A 24,589-nucleotide genomic window follows, 5' to 3' on the forward strand; every position below is an offset into this window, starting at 1 on the left:
GAGGCTTCCGTCGATCGTCTGCGGTAAGTCACACACGCCTCGTTTCTTCGTTTCCACCGAGAGTGCATGGTTTTTGTATCGATAGTAAGCTGGCATAATTCGCTGATAATTTCGCTAGTCTGATTTCTTGCGATTTCTTAATCCCAAGAAATACATGGGGAGGGTAACAAAACAGACCCGACTCTTCCAGTGGTTAACTGTCATTGTCAAGGTATAAAGGTCGTTGTGATCTGGCACAAACGTACGTATACTCGCACCAGCCACCCCAGCTGCATCGAGTGGGTTTCCGTACTCAAGCTTCTCACAACGCACTCCGGGAGAGCTTCACAGTTTATAGATGGTCATGCGGACGAAATGCAGGTGAGAGGGTACTGTAATTAAGCAGATATCTCTGCTTCTCCGGAGATGCGAATTACATGCCGTCAGATGCGCTAGGAAGCAGCAGCTTATTCTGCAACTTTTGCGCGTATTTCAGCTGCAATACAGAGTAACCGCATATCAAATTTAAATTGTTTGCACTCGCCTACGCTCATGAGTTGTTTGTTGATGCTTGCGCGGAGAGATCTTCACGGTGTGCGCACCGATAACAGATCGGACTACAATGATAGGTCTTCTCAGCTGTAGAATCATAAAGTGAAATTGTGCTTACCATGGTCTCCCAAAATCACTGTTCATGTTCATATCAGGTTCTCATTAGTATTTAACTTTCCACTGTGATATAGCTTTATCATTGTGCTGCGGTGCAATAAGTTCTTTCCAATATATGCCCTTGATGCACAGTTATATACTTGGAGTGACTTGTTTTTTATATTTTACATTTTCTGAATACTTGAATTTGCAAGCAAGAGTGGCAGATCGGGCTAGTTGGTAATTCATTAAGCGATGCAGAGCAAACAGAGACAAGGACGAAGAAAGACACGACACCACAGCGCTGTGGTGTCGTGTCTTTCTTCGTCCTTGTCTCTCTCTGCGCTGTATCGCATATTGACTTTGCATGGCCGTGATAGTTTTCTGATTACATTCTTCTCTGTGTCCGCTAATTAATTCACAGCTGCATTTCTTGTTTATATTTTAGGCCTATCCCTCGTTATGGTCCGCGTAATATTTTAATTACATTCACAATCGATCAGGGCACATCTCTTCGATGATGTAGCCAGGAAACTTTTTTGAGAGTGGACCGGGACCGGCGGGGGTGGGGGGAAGAGGGGGGTGAAGGGTATGTAGGGGTGAATGGGCACTACGAAAAAGGACAGCAAATTGAAAAGAAAATACTAATACAAAAACTATCTGGTGCACGGCAGAAAGCAGGCCCTCAGCAGACTTGCTGGTTCGCTTCTTGTGCTTTTCCGAGGAAACAAGGAGCCAGGCACTGGCTGCGTGTTTGCGCGAAAGCAGGAGAAGGTAGAAGGAGCAGCCAGAAGGTTTATTTATTTATTTTAATATTTATTTCTCCTAGGAAATAAATATTAAAACACAAAATGGCGATAAGGATAACCGCGTTATGTTTGCAAATAGTGCGATGTCAGGTGTCGTCTTCGGCAACCTGGAAATCTGGCTTGGTTGCCAAAGCGCTCTTTCCAACTGAGTCTCTGTGTGGAGCCGAACACGACGGAGCTTTCCGATGGTAAACATTTCTTGCTTGAAATGGCTCATTAGCGGTACTTTAAGAAGTATCACCATCCTGGTCACTGAGCACCATGACTACAGTAGTATTCGTTCAGGACGTTCGGGTAACGATAGAAAAAAACAAGATATTCTCGCCGGTTCAGTAAAAGTGAGTCTGAACACAAGTATTCCCGGCAAAAGCGTTATGCTTACCATTATTGAAGTGGTTTTGATGTCTGTCATCTCGCGCGCCGCAGGGCTCGCAAATAATATTTTCGCTCTTTTTCACAATTCGAAAAGTCCAGGAAATCGAGCTCGCTGCTTAATTCTGCCTAAGATCAGGGTATTCCACTTGGCAACTACTAAACAGCATCCGAAGTATGGCCAATTGTCGCTAAATGAGGTCCACTACCATGCAGCCAGCAGCCGAATTTTTTCGGCAACCAATCGAGATCGCGCCAGTTCCGCGTGCATCATCTGGGACGTCAACTGCAAAACATTTAGAGGTCTCGAGGCTGCTTCGTTTTCTTCTGGAGTAGAAACTTTTGAGCGTGATGGACTATCATCGGTAACGTCGGTAACGTACGTACTATAGGTTGAGGATGTAACGATGTTTCGATACCTGTCGAAACTGCTACACCACGCAGTCAGGAGCCGAATGTCCAGCCCACCACACCAGCCACACCTGATTGGATGACGTAGGTCCGGAGAAATTGCTTGACAAGAATCAATTCCGCTCTTTATGCTACTCAGTTTTACCTGGCCAGACAGATTTCAGCTGAATATGTTCACCTTCAAAAAACGCTTCCGTGGCTCTTGCACAGACCCGCCGCGGTGGCTCAGTGGTTAGGGCGCTCGGCTACTGATCCGGAGTTCCCGGGTTCGAACCCGACCGCGGCGGCTGCGTTTTTATGGAGGAAAAACGCTAAGGCGCCCGTGTGCTGTGCGATGTCAGTGCACGTTAAAGATCCCCAGGTGGTCGAAATTATTCCGGAGCCCTCCACTACGGCACCTCTTCTTCCTTTCTTCTTTCACTCCCTCCCTTATCCCTTCCCTTACGGCGCGGTTCAGGTGTCCAAAGATATATGAGACAGATACTGCGCTATTTCCTTTCCCCAAAAACCGATTATTATTATATTATTATTACTCTTGCACATACGCGCCTGGATATGCATGCAGGACAACGATGCTCTTTTGCGGCGGGGTGTGCGTCATGGTGTCTGTCATTGTTCCTCTGGTCTCTCTTCTCTCTCTCCGCCTACCTTGTTTTAGTTCGCTTTTGACTTCTCTCTCAAGGTGGTGGTTCCTCTTTTCCTGCCCGCCAGGTCTTTAGAATAGGGAGCACTTTTGTTTCCTTCTCACTTCGTTTCTTCCCGCTATATATATCCTGACACTTAAAGCTACATTGTCAACCGACCAACATGACAAGATTTACTTTGAGCAGTCACTGATGGGCGATAGATAGACTTCACAGCATCGATTTTCTGTCGGCGGGGAGGGGGGAGGGGAGGCGCATGAACCTTGAGCGGCCTCCTTTCTTCCCTCCCCCTTTACTACACCCCGGCCTCTATTTCTTTAGTTTACATAATATTTCAATGCAATACCCCCTGTCCCCCGTTCCCTGCCTTTATATAATGACCTAATGGGCCTTTAATGCAGGGAAACAAAAAAAAAACGACATGTATCATTTAACAACTCTAACCCACTGCTTTATTGTACCCCCCCCCCCCCCCCTCCTCCCATACATCTTCATTGGGGCGTGTGTGAAACTACGAAGCTCGCGCAGCGTGCACTCGGCACAGAAACTTACACAGAGTGTTTGTGGTGGTGCACCTCAACGGAAACAGCAAACAGACAAGATGTGCCTTAGCTTCCAGTAGCACTTATCTGAGAACAAAAATAGAGCATCTCCCCCCCCCCCTTCTTCCTCTTGTTTCATTGGAAGAAATCGAGGTCCGAAGTTGCAGTGTCCTTTTTTTCTTTAGAGCGAAAGGTATACGAGGAGACAGCCAGGGCCAACGTCGTGCCAACGATCACTCCGGTGTTTACCATACGGCTAACGAGGATGGTGTCCAACTGGGACGAGCAGTGGGCGTTCTCGATAACGCGTTAGGCGGGGCTATGTCATGTGTAAGAGTCATATGGCAGATAGCTCTTGCTATCACTTCACCCTGGAGACAATGAATAGTCGTAGTTTTTTGCGTCTTTTTTTTTTTGAACATTGTGTAATCTGTTTCGTGATAAGGTATAGGCGTCCTTAAGCGTCTTAAAAATGCTTACAACGCACTGCAGTTTATTGTGACTCTAAAAATGATCCAAAAGCCTCTGAAAAGCTAAGCTCTTCAAGGAAATTTTCTTTGTTCTGTAAGGAGACAGCGATTAACTGGATTATACATGGTGCCCACAAAAGTTTTCGGAAAATTTTCCAAAACTTCATTTCTGGGCAGTCTAAGGATGCAGCCACGAACTGATGGATGTGCTGCGTGCTTTCCTGCGCGAGGTGCGCAATGCACTTAATGCCTGCCTGGCTGTGCCTCTACATAGCGAGAAAATTCAGGTTTTGCTTGATTTCGGAGTTCCTAAAACTTTCGTGGGCGCTTTACGTGTGCCACCAAACATTAACACGGTGAATCTATCGAGCTCTGCGGATTCGCAAATCTCAGATTTTGTTCACCATGAGTGACCTTTTCTCAAAACCGGAACATCCCTCATAACGGGCCTATACCAGGGTACTCCATACGGCCTTTATATTTGGTTACCAACGCAGCAGTGCATATACCTTAGCGAAGTGAAAAATAAAATAGCTGCTGTTCTTTGATTTATCTCAAGACGTATAACCGACAGAGGCCAGGTACAGAATTCTGAGAACCTGGGCTGGAAACTCCTCGTAGCGTTGACATGCCTAACTGATGGCCACCGTAAATGCGTATTTACACTACCTAACCACTTGATCAAAAAGAAAGCGGCCGCAACGCATTGCAGCTTGCGTGCTGCAGGTTTGTCTCGCACATGTTGTTTGCCCTGGACGCTATACTGTCGCGAATATTTGGTTTTTTTTTTAAATCTATGTAGCCTTCTTGATTTTCACTTTCCGGAGTGGTGTTTCCCGCTTCTGCTGTACTATTTATCTTAGCAAAACTAAATTTAATACTTGTTTCTTGCAAAGAAAGATGTGGGGCCCAGTGCAGTGAGTCTCAGAGTTGTTCACTCTGCTGCACCCGATATTTTTTTTTCCGTTCATTCCGCCACATATAGCAGCTGCTAGGCATTAGAGGAAAAAAAGGAATTACTCTAGTGCGCATACAACAGAAATACGGACATAGAATAATGCTAAAGCATCCTGTTATACGCTGTTGCATATTATTAAAGTGATGAAGACTGGGGAACTCGAATTTACTGCCTAGTGAGTTTTAATTCTCGTGCTGCGCTGTGAATTGGTGTGATCTGGCTTGAAGCTTCAAAAGTTAATTATGTATCAACTGTAGACTGAGGAAGGGCGACAGCCTGTGGAAGGAGAATAGAATCTGGAACAAAAAGAGGGCTCAAATGAAACGGAAAACAATAGGAGGGATAAGACTACAGACTTGTGAAAAAATGGATGATTTTGTTCTTATCATGCTAGTGAATTGCTGCCATTTGGCGCTTTGCAAACGAAGGCGGAATAAGAACAGTGCAGCCATAAAAGTAATAATTTGAATGTCTGTTTTTGAATGATTCGATGTTTCTGCTGTCTGCACTATAAAGAAGAACACGTGTGCAGGCACTGAGCAGCAACTGCATTTTCAGACAGACGATTACATTTTTTTTTGTTAAGGAGACGGACGTGTTATTGCTGACAAGCATGCCGTGTTGCACTGAGAGTAGCGAGTTTCCTTAGTATGGTCAAGTAGGGAGGGTGTATTATGCAGGTGAGCGATGGGTTTCATTAGATATGCCTCCCTTGTGAGTCATATGTGCTACCTTAAAAGTTAAGATGCAAGCTATTTCTGACTAAAATACATGACGGGGATGCAGAGCAGAGTTCGTCGGCAGCCCCGGATGCTGAGGCAGCGCGTCCGGTCGAGCTATAGCGCCACAGGTCTCGCAGACCCCCTGTGGCTGGCCGTTCAAAGTTCTTAGACTGTCAAGTGTATACGATGGCGAGACAGCTGATTCAGCCGCGCCGCTCCGCTCCAACGCAGGTCCTTGTATGCAGCCATGCCTGTATTTAGTTTGCTTGTGTTTTCTTTTACTTTCATGCTCTTTCTCCCTCTCTTGAGTGCCCTCTCTCTGTTTAAACTAGTTACGCCTCTTCATAGCGGGCTCAGTTCAACACGCGAAACAGCATTCAAAATTACTTTCAACTTCTGCGTTCACTTTCAGCGCAGAAGCTTCCAAGGTGGTCCAGGAGGAGGTACAACATGAACTACGGGGCAGCGCTCGTGCTGCTCTCTTTGGCCCTGCTCCGAACGACGAGCCAGGGCGCACCGTGCAAATCAGCTTGGGCTGAGCTGGAAGAAGGAAGCGATCGCCTCGTCATCCACGATGGGCAGCCTCCAAAATTCGACGCCGGTCCGCAGCCTGCCGTGGCGTGGGCGAGCTTCCAGGACGACATCCAGAACACTGGGTGAGCCATTTTTACGTCTCTAGGGGCTCACAAAACCACTGACACTGGAGTGGCAGACATAAGTGATAGGTGCTAAGGTGAAAATGTGAGAGATTTGGGAAAATTCGCTGTCTTATGAAATGCAGCGTTTGGTAATTGCAGGTGAGCGAAATTTCGCCATGAATAGTAATAACAGAAGCTTTCTTGACGGACCACCTAGCAGTCATTGCTGAAGTCAAATTAATACGTTCCTTATGCGGATGGAGCACGAAACACGAACATGTCGACGCAGGGCACATTCCTCAGTTGGCACCGTAGAAGACCCTCCCTAATGGCTACTATAGCGTCAGGTTCCTTTGTGAGGACTAATAGAATATAACAAAAAATGTCTAACGCGATCCTGGTAGACTCGTATGTTGCAGAATAGCAGCCGGCTTCTTGGGTGACGCTGGTGGAAGGAAAAGGTTAATCACTCGCAGCTTCATGAAAGTTTGCCCTGACCGCACGGTTAGATAATGTAGGATCAACTGACTGCGAAACCCATCAAATGTGCTAATTTTCAGGTTTTTGCTCGTGACGCTATTTTGCCACAAACATTTATTAGTGCACTGGATCATCATTCTGGCACACGGCACGACCTTCTGGGTGTAACGGGAGAAGGTCGAATGCACGTGGTCTTCAGGTGTTCCTTAAACTCCTTGTCTTGGAAGGAGACAGTCGGGTTCTTGAGGCACTTCTCCGGACGGATGCCCCACCGGATGTAGTAAAAACAATGAAAATGGTCTTATTATAGAAGACTGCACATTAGCATCAAGCGGAGTCCAGAATTTATGTCCGTGGCACCACACACGGCGAAGGTTAGGATTGACCCTGGAGACGAAGGCTTTGGTAGCAACATGGTCCTGTATGTCTCCATTATACAACTCGCACTGAATAATTTTCGCTGCGACGAGTAAATAGGAGCGGACATTCATTTCTTCGCTGAACACAGAAACTAACATTTTACGTCTATCTTTTATGGGGTATGGGGTGGGGGGTTGAGATTTGTTAAGGGGGTTGAGAAATGTGTTAAAGGATAGGAGAGCCAAGATAGAAAGAAAAGGCGCGCGCTAATATGCCACGGGCCGATCCCGGAGGAAGTGCAATACCGGGCCGACCAGTGCCAGAGTGCTTCAAGCACTCCGCCATATTTTCAAAAATATGGTTTAATATCTTGGGTCCAGATGGGACCCGTATAAGATATTAAACCCACATGGGTATTAAACCCGTATGGGTTTGGGTATGGAGCAAGCGGATCGAGGTTGTGCTAATGCAGTCATCGCCATGCATCCTGATGAAGTAGGCCTCTAAAATTTCGCATTCTTCTTTGCTGCTGGCTTTGACAAGAATGATTGTATTCACGGCAATGTCGAGGCAAATCTGCTCTGTGAGACATTTTGAACTAAATTAGTGGTTTTTCAGGAAAGAAACTGGCGCAGTAACTGTCCAACATCTTGGTGGACACCTTAACAACGCAGTGAGGGAAAGGAGCAAGGTCGGAGTGAAAGAAGAAAGAAAGAGGTACCGTAGTGGAGGTCTGAGGAATAATTTCGACCACCTGGGGATCTGATCGCACAGCAAACGGGCGCCTTTTGCTCTTCGCCTTCATCGAAATGCGAACTCCGCGATCGGGTTCGAACCAAGGTACTCCGGCTCGGTAGCCGAGCGTCCCAACCGCTGAGCCACCACGGCTGGTACATTTGGAAAAGCAAGATTGTTTCTCTAGTGTTGACAGGAATATCTGGAGCTGTCCAAGAAAGTGCTGCTCACAAAACCCTATTAGCGTGGTAATAGTCTACATACAGCATGCGTGATATCCGGCCAAAATCCAGAGGTTGGTAATTAGCGTCGCTTCTTTGTCGTCAGCTGGGCGTACCTGGAGGTGGAGTCGAGTCATAAATTCAAGGACGACATCCAGGCGTACGCCGCCGGAGCTCTGGAAGCGCACTTGACTCGGCAGCTAATGGAGGACCAGTGGGAGAACATGTTTGCCCACTACTGCGACAACCAGACGGAATTTTGTGCCAAACTCAACGGCTTCCTCCAGAAGAACCTCGACTACTCGCGCCGCAACGAGGAGCAGCTGAGGGACAGCGACCCGTACTGGAACCTGGTAAGGCGACCACTGCCAGTCACAGGAATCTCCCGCGTTAAAGCCAGTTTTTTTTTCCTGTGTAGCCTAACTTATATGTACTTTGCTTGAGCTGTCCAACGTTACTTCTTGGCTGATTATCGTCAAGTATCCACGCTGGACTGTGGCAGACACTCACTTGTGTGCTAGGTCTAAACAGCTACGCAGCCATGCATCCCTCCACGGCTACTCCCAAACAGTGAACCACCCAGTGTGAACTGGGACCAGACATCGCATGTGCCTGGCTTGTGATTGCGTATATATCTATATATCGCTGACAGTAACCTGACACAGAATCATGCTAGTACAATTATACACGCGTTGTTGCTGTGCTTTTTTTTTCCTTGCCTGAGCGTGTGCACTTGGTGGAATGCTTCTTTATTATACGCAGCATGCAAGTAGATTCTAGCTCTTATACTTCCTTTATTATATAATTTATTGTTGTATCTGCCTGACGAACATGCGGCAGTATCTGCTGCTGAAATTCTTTTTCATGATGCTTTTTACAGTTAAATAAGACGGTCTTCTTAGGAAAAGCAGCACAAAAAGACGACGGAGGTAGAGAACAGGCACCACAAGCGCTTTTTTCTACGTACATCGACATTTCGCGCTGTTTTCTCCAAGATGCTGTGGAAAGTAGCTGAAATATCAGTATTACTAAATAGGAAATTCTTAGCATCATCTGTGGAGCCAGTTAGATAGAGTGGATAGCATGGTTCCACACTTTGTCGGCGTGGTCAGGAATCAATTGAAGAGACCGTCGTGGCACGTGGCTCTGCCCATTCAGCCAAAAAATCTCTGTTGGCTGCGGTGTAGCTTTGTGAGGCAGTCATTAGAGAAGCACCTGCTCTTCGGTGCGCCGAATCCCAAACAGCAAAAGGTAACCATATGAGAATTTTCCCCCAAGCGAGGAATGCAAGTACAGGCATTGACCAACCACTACGCATGTTACTTGCAAGCATGTAGCACTCAATGGTAGCTAAATTATTGAACTGACTTGAAATATGATATTAGACATGCGATCTTTTGAAGATGAGAAAAATACGAACGCAAATGCGGTGACAAATTGAAAGATCACCACATTGGTGCAACCCGCACACCTTGATGAATGTGGTGAGCAGGCATAAGCTGGAAAATTTGCGTTGTTTTCTGAGTTTTCAAACATATAGTATTGTTAAACGTTAGGCAATATGATAACGTGAATAATATCCTTTACCGATATATAGCATGCGTTAAGAGTTTTTTGGTGAGTAGAGTGAAGAATTTTCAGGCCCACTCATTGAGTTTTATGCTCATCATCATCACCGTCATACCTCTCGCTTTGACAACCCAACTCTTTTCGAAACTCGCCCCCGGTGAAATTAGCACGGCCTCCCTTCTGAAGGGTTTGGTTGACGAGGCCCTTTTCGACCCGTCACCTCACTGGCGCCGGCTATCTCAATTTGGCCCATGATCTAATCTGCCTGCAGACTGAAAAGCGCCTTGAGAGGCGAGAGAGGCCGATATTCTGCGGTCTGCGCTGTGTGCAGCGACCGAAGTCGCGTCGCAATGCGTGATAACGGCGTCAAGTGGTGCATTTATCGTTCGACTTATCAGCCTGTATATACTGCCGAAGTCCAATCCGTTTCCTCGTCGACCAGAGTGGAAATCTGAGCTCACTCTTATTTTGACTTTTTTTTGCTTTTGTTTCGCATGATAATGGTCAAGCCCCATTGATTTGTTTATAACGCTGTGTTTAACGGTGTGCAACGAAGCCTCTTGCTGACATGGACTACTATATGTAAGCACTATCCCTGGACAAACAGTGACCGTAATGTGCGTTCTCACATACATACCGACACTCAGGTTGATCAATGGTGACCGCTAGGACTAGTAAAAAGCTGTGCGAAATTTAACCACGTTAGGTAGTAAAGAAACACCTGTAAATGCAGCCTTGAATACTTCGATGGAGGAACTGCAGGCGGAACAACCGCAAGGCTAATCATACCGTTAAATAGAGCAACCTAAACCTCTATCCAATTATTGTTCTGAGTAAAAAATTGATTTTCTGGCCCTTTCTGGTTATGCTTCATGACATTTGTACGGCGGGAAAAAAACGCATTTCTCGCCGAGGAGATTGTAATTACAAATATTCACGGTCGCTTCATACTCGCGACGTCCTCGGCGAAGAAGACGGGCTGCCACCGTTTTGAAGTGAATGGCTCGGGGAAGTCTGTATCGAAGCACGCATTTTAAATCCTAAATCGACTGGTAATAGAGTTTTCTGGCCTTTTATAACTTACTAAAGCTTCGTTTTCGTTGAGAGTGGCCTCTTTATGACACTTTCTTCCTGAAGAAAATGATTGTAAATTTTGTTATTAGTCTTCAATAATTATTTACTTCGGAGAACGAAAAAACACCACAGACTAGGCCGCAGTTGTTTTCACCGGACTTTGGTGAAAGTTGAAGCGGTTTCCTTCGGCTGGGACACCTGCTGTACAGGCGGTGGAGTCGTAAGAAAGTCCGTCACCTCCAGCAATTTTCCCCGATGGCGTCTGTCTCAACGGAGAACACACGTGAGAGCAGAAAAAAGGTTTGGCTGCAAAGTTCTGCACATCAGCGTCCTCCGTCTGAACCCATAAACACTGGCTCTGAGGAAAGGAGACACACAGTAAAAGTCTCACTAGTCGGTTAACACCTCAACCGCGCCGTGAGGGAAGAGAAGAAGGACAAAGTAAAAGAAGAAATAGAAGAGGCCCCGTAATACAGCGCTCCGGAATATATTTTCCCCCACCTGGAGTTCATAAACGTGCTCTGGCATCGCATACCATCACACGAGCGTCTTTCTCCTTTACGCGTGGACTAAGCTTACGAAAGAGAATGGCTCTGCGGTGGAAGACGTAAAAGTTAACGCCTAACGTCATAAACACCATTGATACTAGACGTGTATCGCACTGCTCGTAATTATCGTACATGCATTGCTGAGACGTTTGCCCAAACGAATGTTTCCCGCCTTAAATCGTTAGAGAACACATGCGTTGCGCTCCCTTTCACCCAGAAGTGCAGTTGCCAATGCATGCACCATAGAATGAGACCCTAAATGACTAAGAGCACTTCATTTGTTTTTCTACACAAGTCTATACTTTAGCGCCACAGCTTCATGCCTACTTTTTCGTATTTTCTCTTCGACGCCCTAATACTGCAGCGGATTCGGTGCTGTTTTAGAGTTGTTCACATCACGTTGGTGCCGACAGCCACCATTTGAAGTCTTAAGTTGCGTTCAGCATCCTCGCAGGCTTCCTCCTCGGCCAGGTCAGGTTTTTACCTTTATTAAGGAAAGACGTGGGTTCGATCCCGGCCGCGGCGGTCGAACTTCGATGGAGGCGAAATTCTAGAGGCCCGTGTGCTGTGCGATGTCAGTGCACGTTAAAGAACCCCAGGTGGTCGAAATTTCCGGAGCCCTTCACTACGGTGTCCTTCATGGTCTGAGTCGCTTTCGGACGTTAAACTCTGATAAAACAAAAAAAAAGCTTTATTAAGCACATCCTTGATACACTGCCAGGGCTACTCTGAAAGTTTTTCGACTGACCATGAGCGTGTACGGTTGCTACTGTACACATGTACTCCATCTCGGTGGCTGAGTGGTTATGGCGCTCGGCTGCTGGCCCGAAAGACGCGGGTTCGATCCCGGCCGCGGCGGTCGAATTTAGATGGAGGCGAAATTCTAGAGGCCCGTGTACTGTGCGATGTCAGTGCACGTTAAACAACCCCAGGTGGTCGAAATTTCCGGAGCCCTTCACTACGGCGTCTCTCATAGCCTGAGTCGCTTTGGGACGTTAAACTCCCATAAACCAAACGAAACCAAACATGTACTCTGTCTGCTCTAATATAGAAGATCATATTCATTATCCGCTATTAAATAAGGCGTATACTCACACATGACTCACAGGGCCGCCAGGATTTCTTTCGCCATTCTTGTTTTTCATGCAAGAAGCCTAAACTTCATTCAACTGCGGTACGTGTGGTCGCATCTGCTGCAGTGAAACTCGAGGTGGCCATCTACGCAAAATGCTAATAAGCCGCCGCGGTGGCTGAGTGGTTATGGCGCTCGGCTGCTGGCTCGAAAGACGCGGGTTCGATCCCGGCCGCGGCGGTCGAATTTCGATGGAGCCGAAATTCCAGAGGCCCGTGTACTGTGTGATGTCAGTGCACGTTAAAGAACCCCCGGTGGTCGAAATTTCCGGAGCCCTTCACTACGGCGTCTCTCATAGCCCGAGTCGCTTTGGGACGTTAAACCCCATAAACCAACCAACCAACCAGGAAAATCGTAATATCCGTTCGACGGTGACGCTTTCTGCCGTAAACGCACTTTCCCGTCAGGTCAACGTGGACTCTCAGATCAAAGGAATCTTTCAGATAATTTTTGTGTTCCAATCCACGATCTGTTTTCTAGCTTAGTGATAAATGTTTTATCTCTGCTCGACGAAGCTTGTGAGAAAAGACGTGACTGCATTGTTTGAAAACATAACATCTCTCGCTGGCGTTGGGTGGCTTTTCTGAAGTTGTGAGGCTTGTTCAGTACGGATCAACCTGACTATTCGTTCTTTTTTTGAGACCGCAGTGGTGGCCTAGCCTTTTGAGCATCCGCCTCGCATGCGGGAGGCATCATCATTGACATCATCATCGTCATCATCGGCGTCGTTTTTTTTTTTTGAGTTCATACTTTTTCTCTTTCGGACACTGACGCACATGCTCTTTTAGTGGAGTCTCCGTTACCGCTTTCATCACAACCGACGAACACCAGACAGAAGCTGTCGTCTTGATTAATTTGGAATTCTTGAAATGGTATTGTAAGCGACCCTTTAAGGCCGACGTGAGTACAGCTAGTGCTTTTCTTCACCATAGGTTAGCACGAAGAAACTAGATGGAGCACAGTGTAAGCAACTGATGTGTAAATTCAGGCTAAAGAAATAAAAATCGCATGCGCAGTAAAAGGTTATCAGGTCCTGAACAACCTGCTCACGCCAACCAGGATGAGCTTTGCTGGTCGTCGGCGCGCTGTGATGGTGAAGTTTGACGAAGGTGGAAAAGAATGTCTTGCGCAAACACCTGCGCTTAGCGTACCGGAGAGGATGAAAGCTTTTTAACGACCACGTGAGATGCTATCGCAGTGCGGAATTAAGGACTGATTTCGAGTCTCAGCATGGTGAGTTTTTTTCCGCATAACAATATTATGATTGGATTTATTTTTTCTTTCTGATACAGAAATACGAGCAACAGCAAAAGGCGAAATGTCTGACAACGGCTCTTGCCCCTTACGTAGTTGGAACAGTCACTTCGCATAGGCTTGTGTAACAGACTTCTACACAATACAGTATAATAGAGTACAATCCAATACAACAGTACAATACAATACAACAGTAATATACAGCACAATACAATACAATAAGAACATATATCAACGAAAGCTTATCCCCTGAGAATACAAGCTAAGGACACAAGCACACCGAATTAATGAATTCTATGTTGTTTTCATGCAACACAGGAGAGCTGAGAAATATTCGCAGTGGGCGCTGAATTTCTTTTTGTTTTGACAAAAATGTATTAATGATGCGAGCAGCTGTTAAGTAACTCTCTGCCAGTATTCGCACACACCATATCCCGCGCTCTTGTTTCCATAACCGTTCTACGCATACAGCAAAAACGAATTGCTCTGTGTATTTCAAATCATTTGTGCTCAAGATATTTGCAGACGTTTGAGGCCGATGCGAACGCGTGAAACTTTGTTGATTCATACCTGATTACTTGATTTGATTATTCTTCTCGTAGCAAGAGTACTGTGGGCGCATATTTTTGTTTTATATTTTTTGTTCGTTTTCTGCGACAGATCCACCTTCAAATGCAGCAAATGCTTGGCCTGAGCGACGCCTTCGAAAACATCACGCTTGATACGTCTCGCAAGATGACGAACGTTACCAGAGCCCTGTAAGCGTCTTACTCTTGCAAAATGTTCTGCGTGCTATTTAGTTGCTTCATTTGATATTACAGCCGCCTCAGTAGAGCTGTAGCAAGAGTGCGGTTATAGCTCAAGAATGTACGTTGCCGCAAACTCAATCAAAAACCACACAAAAAATTCGTGGTATTTTAAACAGCTTCGATCTTGGATAAACACTGATTCATCCGAAGTGATCAGATGCACTCGGAAGGTAATTTTCCTTTGTCGGCCGTTCATGGGGGAAAAGCTGCTTTTGAACCCGTTAGTTCGTGCGTAGAATAAGCGCTGCTTAGCGCATGTTCGCTTTATAGTGAAAATAGTTTAATGCTAGGCAAGCTTTTGCGAAACGCAACAAAATCTACAGACAATGCAGTGAAAGAGAAAGGATGACAGAGAAAAATTCATCTTGCCATCCTCATTCCTCTTAACCAAAGCTGCAGCACAAAAGGTCGCTTTTTATTTTCTTTTGAAAGGTAGAATTCCACAGGAGGCCAAACTTTACACGGACATATTGTCGTTCAATCCTGCATTTATGTTTCACCCATGGAGACGTTTGCACCACGTATGCCACAGTGCACGATACAACTCGTAGAGCTGAGCTTGCATCATCCTCTCCATTTTTGCGCCGCTACACGGGACGGGCTTGTGCGTCCCAAACTAAGACACGCCCGGTGACCCCATTGAATGATTCGCTATCTTGTTTCAAACATTCCTACACCGTTCGGATCACAAAGCCACTGTAAAACCTAAGCTAATGGTTTCGTCGGAAGCTACCTCATTGTGAGCTCTGTATTTCCTCTTCAGCACGAAGGCGGCGCTGTAAGAAACGCAGTTCCGCATACTTCTACTGTTCCAAGTTTTGCTCCGTCACGCCTTTGCATTAGGAATAGAAGTAGCCTAAAAATTCCTAATGCTGTACTTCATTCCGGTTCAAAACACAAGCTCGAGCAAGTGGCGGAAAAACAGCATCAACTCTCGCACCAAATTTTTTCGAGAACAGCACTTGTTTTTGCTCATACTAAGACACGTCATCTTGTGCAAACACTGATAAATGAACAGGGCTTTCCTCCCGTCCGTTGCTCAAGTTTCTCGTGTCAAAAATTCACTCTTCCCTGCTATGTGCGTCTTCCGTTTTAGCCCACATATAAACAGTGCGTAGCAGTGATCCGCGAAAGCGTTCAAAGCGTTCATTCCTCTCCAGATTCTTCAGCCTCGTCGGCGACTTCATCGACCTTGAGGCCGCGCTCAGGCGCACCGAGGACCTGCAGTCATTTAGCATCGTGCCAGCCTGTTCGGCCCTGGTCAAGGTAGTCGGAGACAACGAGGACATCTACCTGGCTCATGACGCCTGGTTCCTGTATCGGAGCATGCTGAGAATTCAGAAGAAATACACCTTTCCTTGGCACTACACGCAGTCTGCGACGGGACCAGGTAGGGATGACCCATGTGCGAATCGTCGGACCCTTTTAAAAGCTTCAAGAGATGCATTAGAAGGAACCGTGCTGGTTGCTGTAGTACACGCTGACAAAATTGTGCTGTCTTCACAAACAAAAACCGGTACTGTCGAATAACGTTGCAAAAAAGCTATCGCGTAAGTCCACCAACGGGCAAAGATGTGCGGGAGGGTGTGCATTACTATCCCTCTCAGCTGCGGTTAAAGCGTGGTGGCAACGCGACCATCTACCACGTGACGCGAGGTCTATCCCTGCAGCGGCTCGGCCGGGCCCTCATTATGCCGGTTCCAAATTTTGGTGACATCTGTCGCGGTTTGTTCTGCGCCCTGTGTTTTACGACGCAGACAATTACTCCTTAATTAAACTGCTATTCGACTTATTTTCGGAATTGCATGTTTCCCATTCCGAAGTAGGAGGTTTAGAGCTGAACGAATTCCATGGAAGAGAAAATTTGTAAGGACTAAGCTAAAAATAAAAATTAGAGGATGATGCCATCTTTCGCACTCCGCTGAGCGCATGCATACGTCATTGAGGGTAGCTGTGATATGTAGGATTCATACGTGCGGAAGACTTCTTCCGCTAAGAAGTCCTTAACAAATATTTATCCCTGCATGTGGTGCTTAATACATTTCGTTTTTACTCAACCAGGATTCAAATGGTTTGCAAGTTTAAGTCTGGCGATTGTGCAGCTGCGCGAATACTAAAATAAAACCGACTAAAGAGAACGCAGGAAGTGTAAGCTTTGTCCCAAGCAGTTGCCTTTGGTTCTCTTAGCGACTCGAATAATAGAAGATGTGTATGTGCAACCTAGATCAGGGTTACTACACAGCTGGGTCACACACAAGAAAAAAATGAAAATTGGTTTTTTGGGGAAAGGAAATGACGCAGTATCTCTGTCACATCTCGGTGGACACCTGAACCGCGCCGTAAGGGAAGAGATCAAGGAGGGAGTGAAAGAAGAAAGGGAGAAAGAGGTGCCGTAGAGGAGGGCTCCGAAATAATTTCGGCCGCCTGGGTATCTTTACGTGCACTGACATCGCACAGAACACGACTATTTAAAAAAAGCAAAAAGCAAAGCGCCAAAGTACGACTCCACACTTTGTATCCATCAAAGAAGCTTGTAACTCCTGGCTTCTTTTACAGGTGGCATAATTCCAGGCCACACGGTAACCATGTCCTCGTACGCCGGAAAGCTGGTCTCTCTGGACGACTTCTACCTGACCTCCGCCGGCTTGGTAAAATCCCAATTAACCTGTTTGCGTCATGGTAGTGGCAGCAGCATGGCCAGCAGATGCTTATCTACATGTTTCGGTTTCTCTTTGTTTGTGCCAACAAATCAAATTCCATGAAACACCGCGCCACTTCAAACTTCCTAGTGCGCAGCTAGCTCTCCTCAAGCCTATACAGAGCACCTACCCTGGAAATGCAAAGGTGATAGATAATACGACATAATGCGAAGAATCTGTGTTAGTAGTAGTGGTTGTACACCTTTCATCGAAAGTTTATGGGATGCGTAGGTTGCAAAAAACGTAAATTTTGTCGAAGGCAATAGATATGCGCAGCAATTAAAACCTGCATCCTGCGCATCGCTGCGAAAGCTGGCCAGGACCAACGTTATTTTCAGGGTGTGTGCCAAGGCAGCGCGGTGCAGGCGTTTTTCGCGACATGTGTGCCCTGAAAATATTTAATGCCGGAAGCACAGCTTTTGTGAAAAAGTTTAAAGCCCAGGGATACAGTTTGCTATTATTTCGTTTAATGAGGGCTGTGTAGCATTCGAGGTAGTCCTATTCTTTGGAGGGCGCAGAACCAGAGATCTTACATTCAGGAGCTTTGGAACTCTGGTGGTGCATTACGAGCCACACGGTGTGGCTCAGAAGCAAGCCTCCTGGCCTCTAAACTTATGACAAAGGTTCTGCATTTCGCTTTTACATTGTTCGCTTTCGCATTGCAGCTTTATTTCACAGGTACTGGGTACCTTATGCGAGGTCCTGGGCAGGAGTGAGTAGGCAAATCATACCATAGATGAGCAAGATATTAAAAGCAACGCACCTGAAAATCAGAACTCAGTATTCAAAGATATACTCGCGCAAAAAAATAAGCTGTGACAACAAAAACGAGAGTCGAGCTCAGCTTTGGTAATACAAATAGTTATATTGGGAGTAGATTAGAAAGAAATACGTATGTGAAGACAAACGAGTTATCAGCAAAAGGAATCCGCGTTGAACAGCATACAGGTTTCAATACACAAAGCGCCACAATGACTTCAATACAGGTGCAAAGGAGTTTACACGGCAATACAACTTCTAAAAAGGGCAACTACAAAACACAAAAGCAGGCAGCACGGAGCAGATTACAGCGCATTTTAAGGTTTATTTAGCAGCGCATGCGTGAATGCATCAAGAGTGAAGCATTCAAGAGTGAATTTTTTTTACCCATGGTCGACTGGTGGGTGAAGACTTCTGGTAGCTGGAGCCCTTCAGGAAGGTGGAGTACAGTACAGTATAAATGTATTTGGTGGCGTGGGAGATTAAGGGACGCCGAAGTGACGCAGACCGTGTGGCGGGAACGCCTGCAGACAGTCACGGAGACGTCCATCGAGAACAGCAACCCCGACCTGTGGCTGCTGCTCGACCCCGAGGCGGCTCCGCTCACCTGGGTGCGGGCGATGGTGGCCACCCGACTGGCCAGGTCCGGACGGGAATGGGCCGATATCTTCGCAGCGAAGAACAGCGGAACGTACGTACACTTTGTTTCTGCGTTAAAACGCCTCCGCCGTGTACGAAGTGAGACGCAGATCTCCACGCCGTGCTCCGTGACAAACAATGAATGTGCAGAGTGGCCAGGCTATATATCCCGAGGGTCCGCTCAAATAGTGCCTATGAATGATGTGCTGTTCGTATTTCTAACACCTCTGTACTCTTCTCGCTGCGTTTATTGCCTGGCTTGAAGAAGAGTGCTAAGATTGGCTGGATGCTACATAGCTGAAAAATTATGTTAAACACTGGTCACAGTAAACACATAGGACACACCATAGAAATTGGAAGACAGACAGCGCTGTCGTTGGTCCCATTCTATCTTGTTTCGCGTTAGAAAGCAATGTGTCCAGCTTTTTCTCGGAATCACAGAGAGAAATCTTCATAAGAAAAGTATTTGTGGTGCGCCACAATGTTGTTTCTTACAGAACTGCTCTTTTTGCCACGATTAAAATTACTTAACATGGTTATCTTTAGTTGTTTCCAACGTGATACAAACCACTTAAAATGTCTTACATCACTGCCGCCAAGGCATCATATGTAATCGCGGCAGGTGCTCTTATCGATTGGTGCCCATGTTGTTGAAACTGTCGCCTACGTGCGATGGTATATATTGCCCTGTTGCAAGAAATCTGCGTTTCGAGTAGTTCGAGTACATTAAGCTTGTATTACTGTTTTGCTATCGCATTTTGTACGCCGGACATTTCTTTAACACTACAGCATGGGCGTCACCCGCCGATGCGTCATAGCCTTGTCAAGTTTAGGGCGATCAGACGAACGAGAGGTCTGGTTGGGCGGGGAGCCCGTGCCCCTTCCAGCCCCCGTGTTCACCTGAGTGGAAAATTTTCCACTAGCGTACCATATTAGCCTTTATTTATCGATGAAAAAAGTTCAAGAAATGAATTGCGCCCATAGGAGAACCCTGAAGTTTGAACCCTTCACCTATATACTGTTTTTCTTAAAAAACTAATTACAGATCATTATTTTAAACTGTGCGAGAGATACATAGGTGTGATTTGTGCAGGTAGTTCATGCAGCAGGGCGGGCATTATGTACGTGACATAGCACAGGGATTAAATGATTAATTATCTAAAGTTAACTAACGAACTCTTTTTCTTTTAGGGTCCAACATTATATTAAGAAATTGAAGGTCCTCAGCATAAAAGCTAACTTCAGTTTTCAAATCTATATCGCCAATGCATTTCGAAATATTTAACGCCAAAAACACGCATTATTATCTCGTAAAGCGGCTTCCTGCAATGCTTATTTTTTAAATATGGCACCGCTTGCATTTGAATACAGCAAATACGGAAGCCGTTTCTCTGTTTCATGCCGTAGAAGCAGTTAACGTGATTTCCGCGACAATGCTATGACACCAGCGACACCATTTTAAAAATGTGCATTGCGGGAAGCAAACGTTAAGAGCTAAAAATTGCGTATTTTTGACGTTAAATATTTCGAAACACATTGCCGATAAAGAAAATTTAAAAATTGGTCTCAGCTTCTGCATTAGTCGCCTTCAAATGTTTAATATAATGTTGACCCTTTAAACTAAAAATAAAATGCTGACTAGTTAGTTTTGTTAATCGTTACATCACCAAGCTCTACCACGTACATAATGTCCGACTTGCTGTGCAATTCACCTGCACACACCGCACCGACGTATCTCACAGGGTTTAAAATAAGGACCAGTGGCCACTTAAAAAATAGCACCCGGTATAGTGGAATAATGCTGCATTTGCCAGACTCGTAATGTTCACCACGATGTGCTCTTTTAATGGATGCTTTTTATTCGAGCGAGCATGCTGTCTTGATTTCCGCAGTGGCTAGATAACATAAAGCATTTTTGTGAGCTTTAAAAGTACTAATATTGTCTGGACAAGTTAGCGTTAGTGCTAGAATACACTGAATCACCAACAATGCGACCGTCTTACTGGCTGATGTAAATTTCAATCGTTCGGTATGCGGTCCAAGATACACCCAGCAATAATCAGACATTTAGGAATAATAAAAAAATCAAAATAGATAAACCCCAAACTACGCGCTTGAGACCAGTTACTGCCACCATGTCGTTTTGGTATTTGCAGATACAACAACCAGTGGATGATCCTCGATTACAAGTTGTTCACGCCTGGGAAGCCAGTTCTCAACAACACGCTGTGGCTTTTAGAACAGATGCCGTAAGACTAAGTTTTCTCTGATTTACCTTGTATTAAGTCTGTACTTTTCATGTTTTTTTTCTAAGCGTTGTTGCGTTCGTTGACGCTTCTTTCAGTGGAATTACAAAGCAAAAAGACATCAGCGACATTCTTCGAAAGAGGACGTACTGGCCTAGCTACAACGTTGCGTGAGTATAGAGTTCATGCACTATCTGCAGCCTCAAGCATTCTAAAGAAGGAAGAAGTCATTTACGCCTATAGTTTGCTAACAGAAAATTTTAGAACAGCGTAGCATGCAGATAAATATTGATCTTCTTAAGACTAAACTTCCGACGCACCACAAAAGTTTAAAATACTACCCGACTGTTCATATGCTAGGCAACAGCCTGAAAAGCTCAATATATTCGTTGAGATACCGACGAAATGGTAAAAAAATAAACACGAAAAATGTAACCTTAACGCGTTTTTAACCCTGCTCACAAAAGTTTCTACCGGGTTATCAATTGAAATCTGAATAAATCCTTCAACCGCACCTGTAGTTATTTCTAAGCTGCAGTAGGCGAACAACACCTAAAAGGATAATGTGGCCATGCACTTCGGAACGTCTGTAAATTTCGGTTCTTGAGGCTTCCGTACGGTTTTATTCCTTGCGTACACATTTCAGAGGTTAGTGGTAGTGGTGAAAATGGAATCAGTAAAATCAAGACGTGGTGTCTTGAAGGGGCCCCGCCGCGGTGGCTCAGTGGTTAGGGCGCTCGACTACTGATCCGGAGTTCCCGGGTTCGAACCCGACCGCGGCGGCTGCGTTTTTATGGAGGAAAAACGCTAAGGCGCCCGTGTGCTGTGCGATGTCAGTGCACGTTAAAGATCCCCAGGTGGTCGAAATTATTCCGGAGCCCTCCACTACGGCACCTATTCTTCCTTTCTTCTTTCACTCCCGCCTTTATCCCTTCCCTTACGGCGCGGTTCAGGTGTCCAACGATATATGAGACAGATACTGCGCCATTTCCTTTCCCCAAAAACCAATTATTATTATTATTGTCTTGAAGGGACGCAAACCCTTTATGGCATAACTGAAAAGTACGCTGTAGGCACGCTTAGTCAGTCGTACGTTAACCCCAGTGAACAATAACATACGCATCTCATACATTTCAGTCTGAGTGTCTGATATGATGCATCTTGCGCAGCACGTGCCAGAGCAGCAGCCAGTTGGCTTTTGTGTCTTGCGTAATGAGCTTTTATTCAATTTCCATATTTGAGCACTGGCCATGTGTGCGGCTTTGTTCGCTGTGCCGTTTCGGTCTGTGAGCTTTCTTGCTCAGAATATGCACCGATTGGCTAACCGTAGTTTTCTTAAATAGAAGTTGCCATCCGGTGCAGACATGGAGGTTATGGTATTCGCGAGAACAAGATCGCTGAAGGTTGATCATACGAAGAAATTGAGCACGGGCACTAACACAGACTAACGAGTTCCTCTTTCATTCCTTTAGTTCCCACACTGCTAATTAGGCATGAACATATGCTGTGGCATTGTGAGGTGCGCGGTTCGTGCAACTGGATGAGTAGTTAAAAATTAAAAAGAATTGCACGATTTAGTCACCGAAGGTGGCCATGCATCAGTGCGAAGTATGCATCAATGTGTGCTTTGCTCTCTGAAATGCGACGATCTGGGACAATGTTACTGGGACTACTAATCATATGCTTGTAATTTTTTTTTGCTATTTTAGCTACTTCGAAGAGATTTTCGAGATCAGCGGCCAGCCGGAGCTCGTGGAGGAGTACGGAGACTACTACAGTTATGACAAGGCGCCGAGGGCGAACATCTTCAGGAGAGACCACGTCAAAGTTCATGACATGGACTCGATGATGGCACTGATGAGGTACGGAACACCTTTCGTTCTTTTCTAAAACAGAAAGACAGTGGTTACTGCGTTGTCTGCTACTCATGCTTTCCTGCTAACGGATCTTTCTCTCCTAGTTCTTCAAGATGACTACATTGCGTTAGAAAAGCAAGAAAACGTATTTCTAAACAAAGCAGAGACAATTCCAAGAATCGTATCTAAAACAACAGTGGTGTCCACGTTCAAACGGCAACACTGCCACCATACTTTTTCTCGTAGTAGTAGAAAATTGTGTACACACTGACGACGGGGCGATCTTTGGATTAAGAATCCCTTTTTGCTCCAAGAGACTACCGTCCCCCCCCCCCCCCCCCCCCCGGTGTTCGTCCAGATATTTTGCCAGGTTAAATGTTGATTAAAGCGAGCATCCATGGCATCCTGGTGCTTAGCGTGCGTGTTCACTAAACGTGGTTTTCATTCATTTCTTTCTTTTTGCAAGGTACAACGACTACACACACGATCCTTTCTCACGCTGCAATTGCACCCCACCGTACAATCCAGTGTACGCAATCTCGTCTCGCTACGACCTGATTGACCCGAGCGGCAAATACGACGTACCCGGAATGCACCGCAGATCTGTGGGAGGCATCGACATGAAGGTAAGCGCTATAGTCTGGTACGCTCCGCATTACATATCTGCAGGTAAGCAAAAACTAAACGGTGGCGACAAGAGGCAGATTTATACGCATCCGGTTGTCCTATAGCACTAGCGTATACAGCATTAGCGCATTTATCATTGGTTGAGTCACTATTTCTATGAGATTTGTGCAGTAAATATTTAGTGCTTAAGTTCTGTGCTAAAATAGGCTTAAAGACAGCCATGTAATTATATATTTAATTTTTGTCAGAGGAAATATGAACCTTTTCTAATTCGCGTGGAACAAGCAGTAATGGCTTGTAAAGAGCCAATTGTGGTATTTCGCGCTCCCGTGTAGGAAAGGTGTTGAAAATTGTTATTTTAACAAGAGTTCTGCTCACACACAAATTAGCATCACTTTCTAGAACTCACATAGGATCAACAGTTCCTCATCACCAAACTTGATCTTTAAACTAGTGCCCCTCATGCTCACTCTTTGAAAGTCCCCTGTGTGCATCATCCTGAGAAGAGCCTCAACGCTTCACCAGGCAGAAATAAATTATCTAAGAGAATGCAGGGAATGGCTTCAATGGCTTCAGGACGAAATTTCATTTTGGATGTTTGTTACTGAGCTATCGAATTTAAATTTCGCGTTCTACCTTGCTTTGTAGTCGGGAAAAAATCCAGCCCAGCACTGGTAGCTGTTATCGAAGGTGCTGCTCTTTATTATGTCAGGACGTCCACGTACTTTACGAATAGGCGGTTCTCGCCAGTTGCAGTTCGACATCTTCAAGCCACCATTTGAGGATATCTTCGAACAGTCTAGACGCAGCATGCAGTCGTTATACAGAATTACATATACTGTCGGAGGTCATGTATAGTTGGCTACGGTTTTGACCGTAGTCTTTGTTCAGGGTAAACTTTATGAAAAGTCACGCTTGAGATGTGTTTGTAGCTGGATGTGCTGGCTCATATTTAGGGGAAAAGAAAGGCATTTGAGCGCAAGAATACAAACACGGACGTATTGAGGAAACAGAACGAGCACTGTCAGCTCTTCCCTGTCCCTTACTACGTCCGTGTTGGTATTTTCGCGCTTCTATACCTTTCTTTAAAAAGTCGCACTTGGTTTTCCATTCCCCGTCCCGTTCTTTCCGCACCGCTGCCGATTCACACCAATTACGCTTTCTGTTGCAGCTGACCAATTACTCCATGTTCAAGTCGCTGGAGTTCGTCGGGATCAGTGGACCGACCTGGGACTCACAACCGGTGTTCCAGTGGAGCACCAGCGGGTTCAAGGACAGCCACAACGGACATCCCGACCGGTGGAACTTTGACCCCGTGCACCGAGTGTGGGGATCATGTACAGTGTGAAGCGGACCGAGCTGGACAATAAATAACCTTAAGCGTATCA

General features: G+C 45.7%; 1 protein-coding gene and 1 pseudogene across 1 annotated transcript; one reads left to right on the forward strand and one right to left on the reverse strand.

The window, feature by feature from the left end:
* On the forward strand, nt 1-24,589 carry LOC144120599 (putative phospholipase B-like 2). The gene is made up of 12 exons (XM_077653170.1): nt 1-23; nt 5,968-6,211; nt 8,096-8,342; nt 14,227-14,324; nt 15,536-15,765; nt 16,932-17,023; nt 18,364-18,524; nt 20,629-20,721; nt 20,817-20,888; nt 22,428-22,580; nt 23,041-23,200; nt 24,373-24,589. Exons 2-12 carry the CDS (start codon nt 6,006-6,008, stop codon nt 24,547-24,549), a joined length of 1,689 nt encoding a protein of 562 aa, XP_077509296.1. The 5' UTR covers nt 1-23; nt 5,968-6,005; the 3' UTR covers nt 24,550-24,589.
* LOC144122330 (U2 spliceosomal RNA) lies at nt 7,305-7,473 on the reverse strand (annotated as a pseudogene).

This window comes from Amblyomma americanum, chromosome 2 (genome assembly GCF_052857255.1).
Source record: "Amblyomma americanum isolate KBUSLIRL-KWMA chromosome 2, ASM5285725v1, whole genome shotgun sequence".
NCBI classification, from domain to species: domain Eukaryota; kingdom Metazoa; phylum Arthropoda; class Arachnida; order Ixodida; family Ixodidae; genus Amblyomma; species Amblyomma americanum.

What these genes read in the sequence shown, in the direction of transcription:
- LOC144120599 (XM_077653170.1), top strand. Translation starts at nt 6,006, where the DNA reads ATGAACTACGGGGCAGCGCTCGTGCTGCTCTCTTTGGCCCTGCTCCGA. An exon ending in GCAGCGAAGAACAGCGGAAC is followed by an intron (nt 18,525 to 20,628) that starts GTACGTACACTT and finishes TGGTATTTGCAG; the next exon opens with ATACAACAACCAGTGGATGA. An exon ending in TCGATGATGGCACTGATGAG is followed by an intron (nt 22,581 to 23,040) that starts GTACGGAACACC and finishes TCTTTTTGCAAG; the next exon opens with GTACAACGACTACACACACG.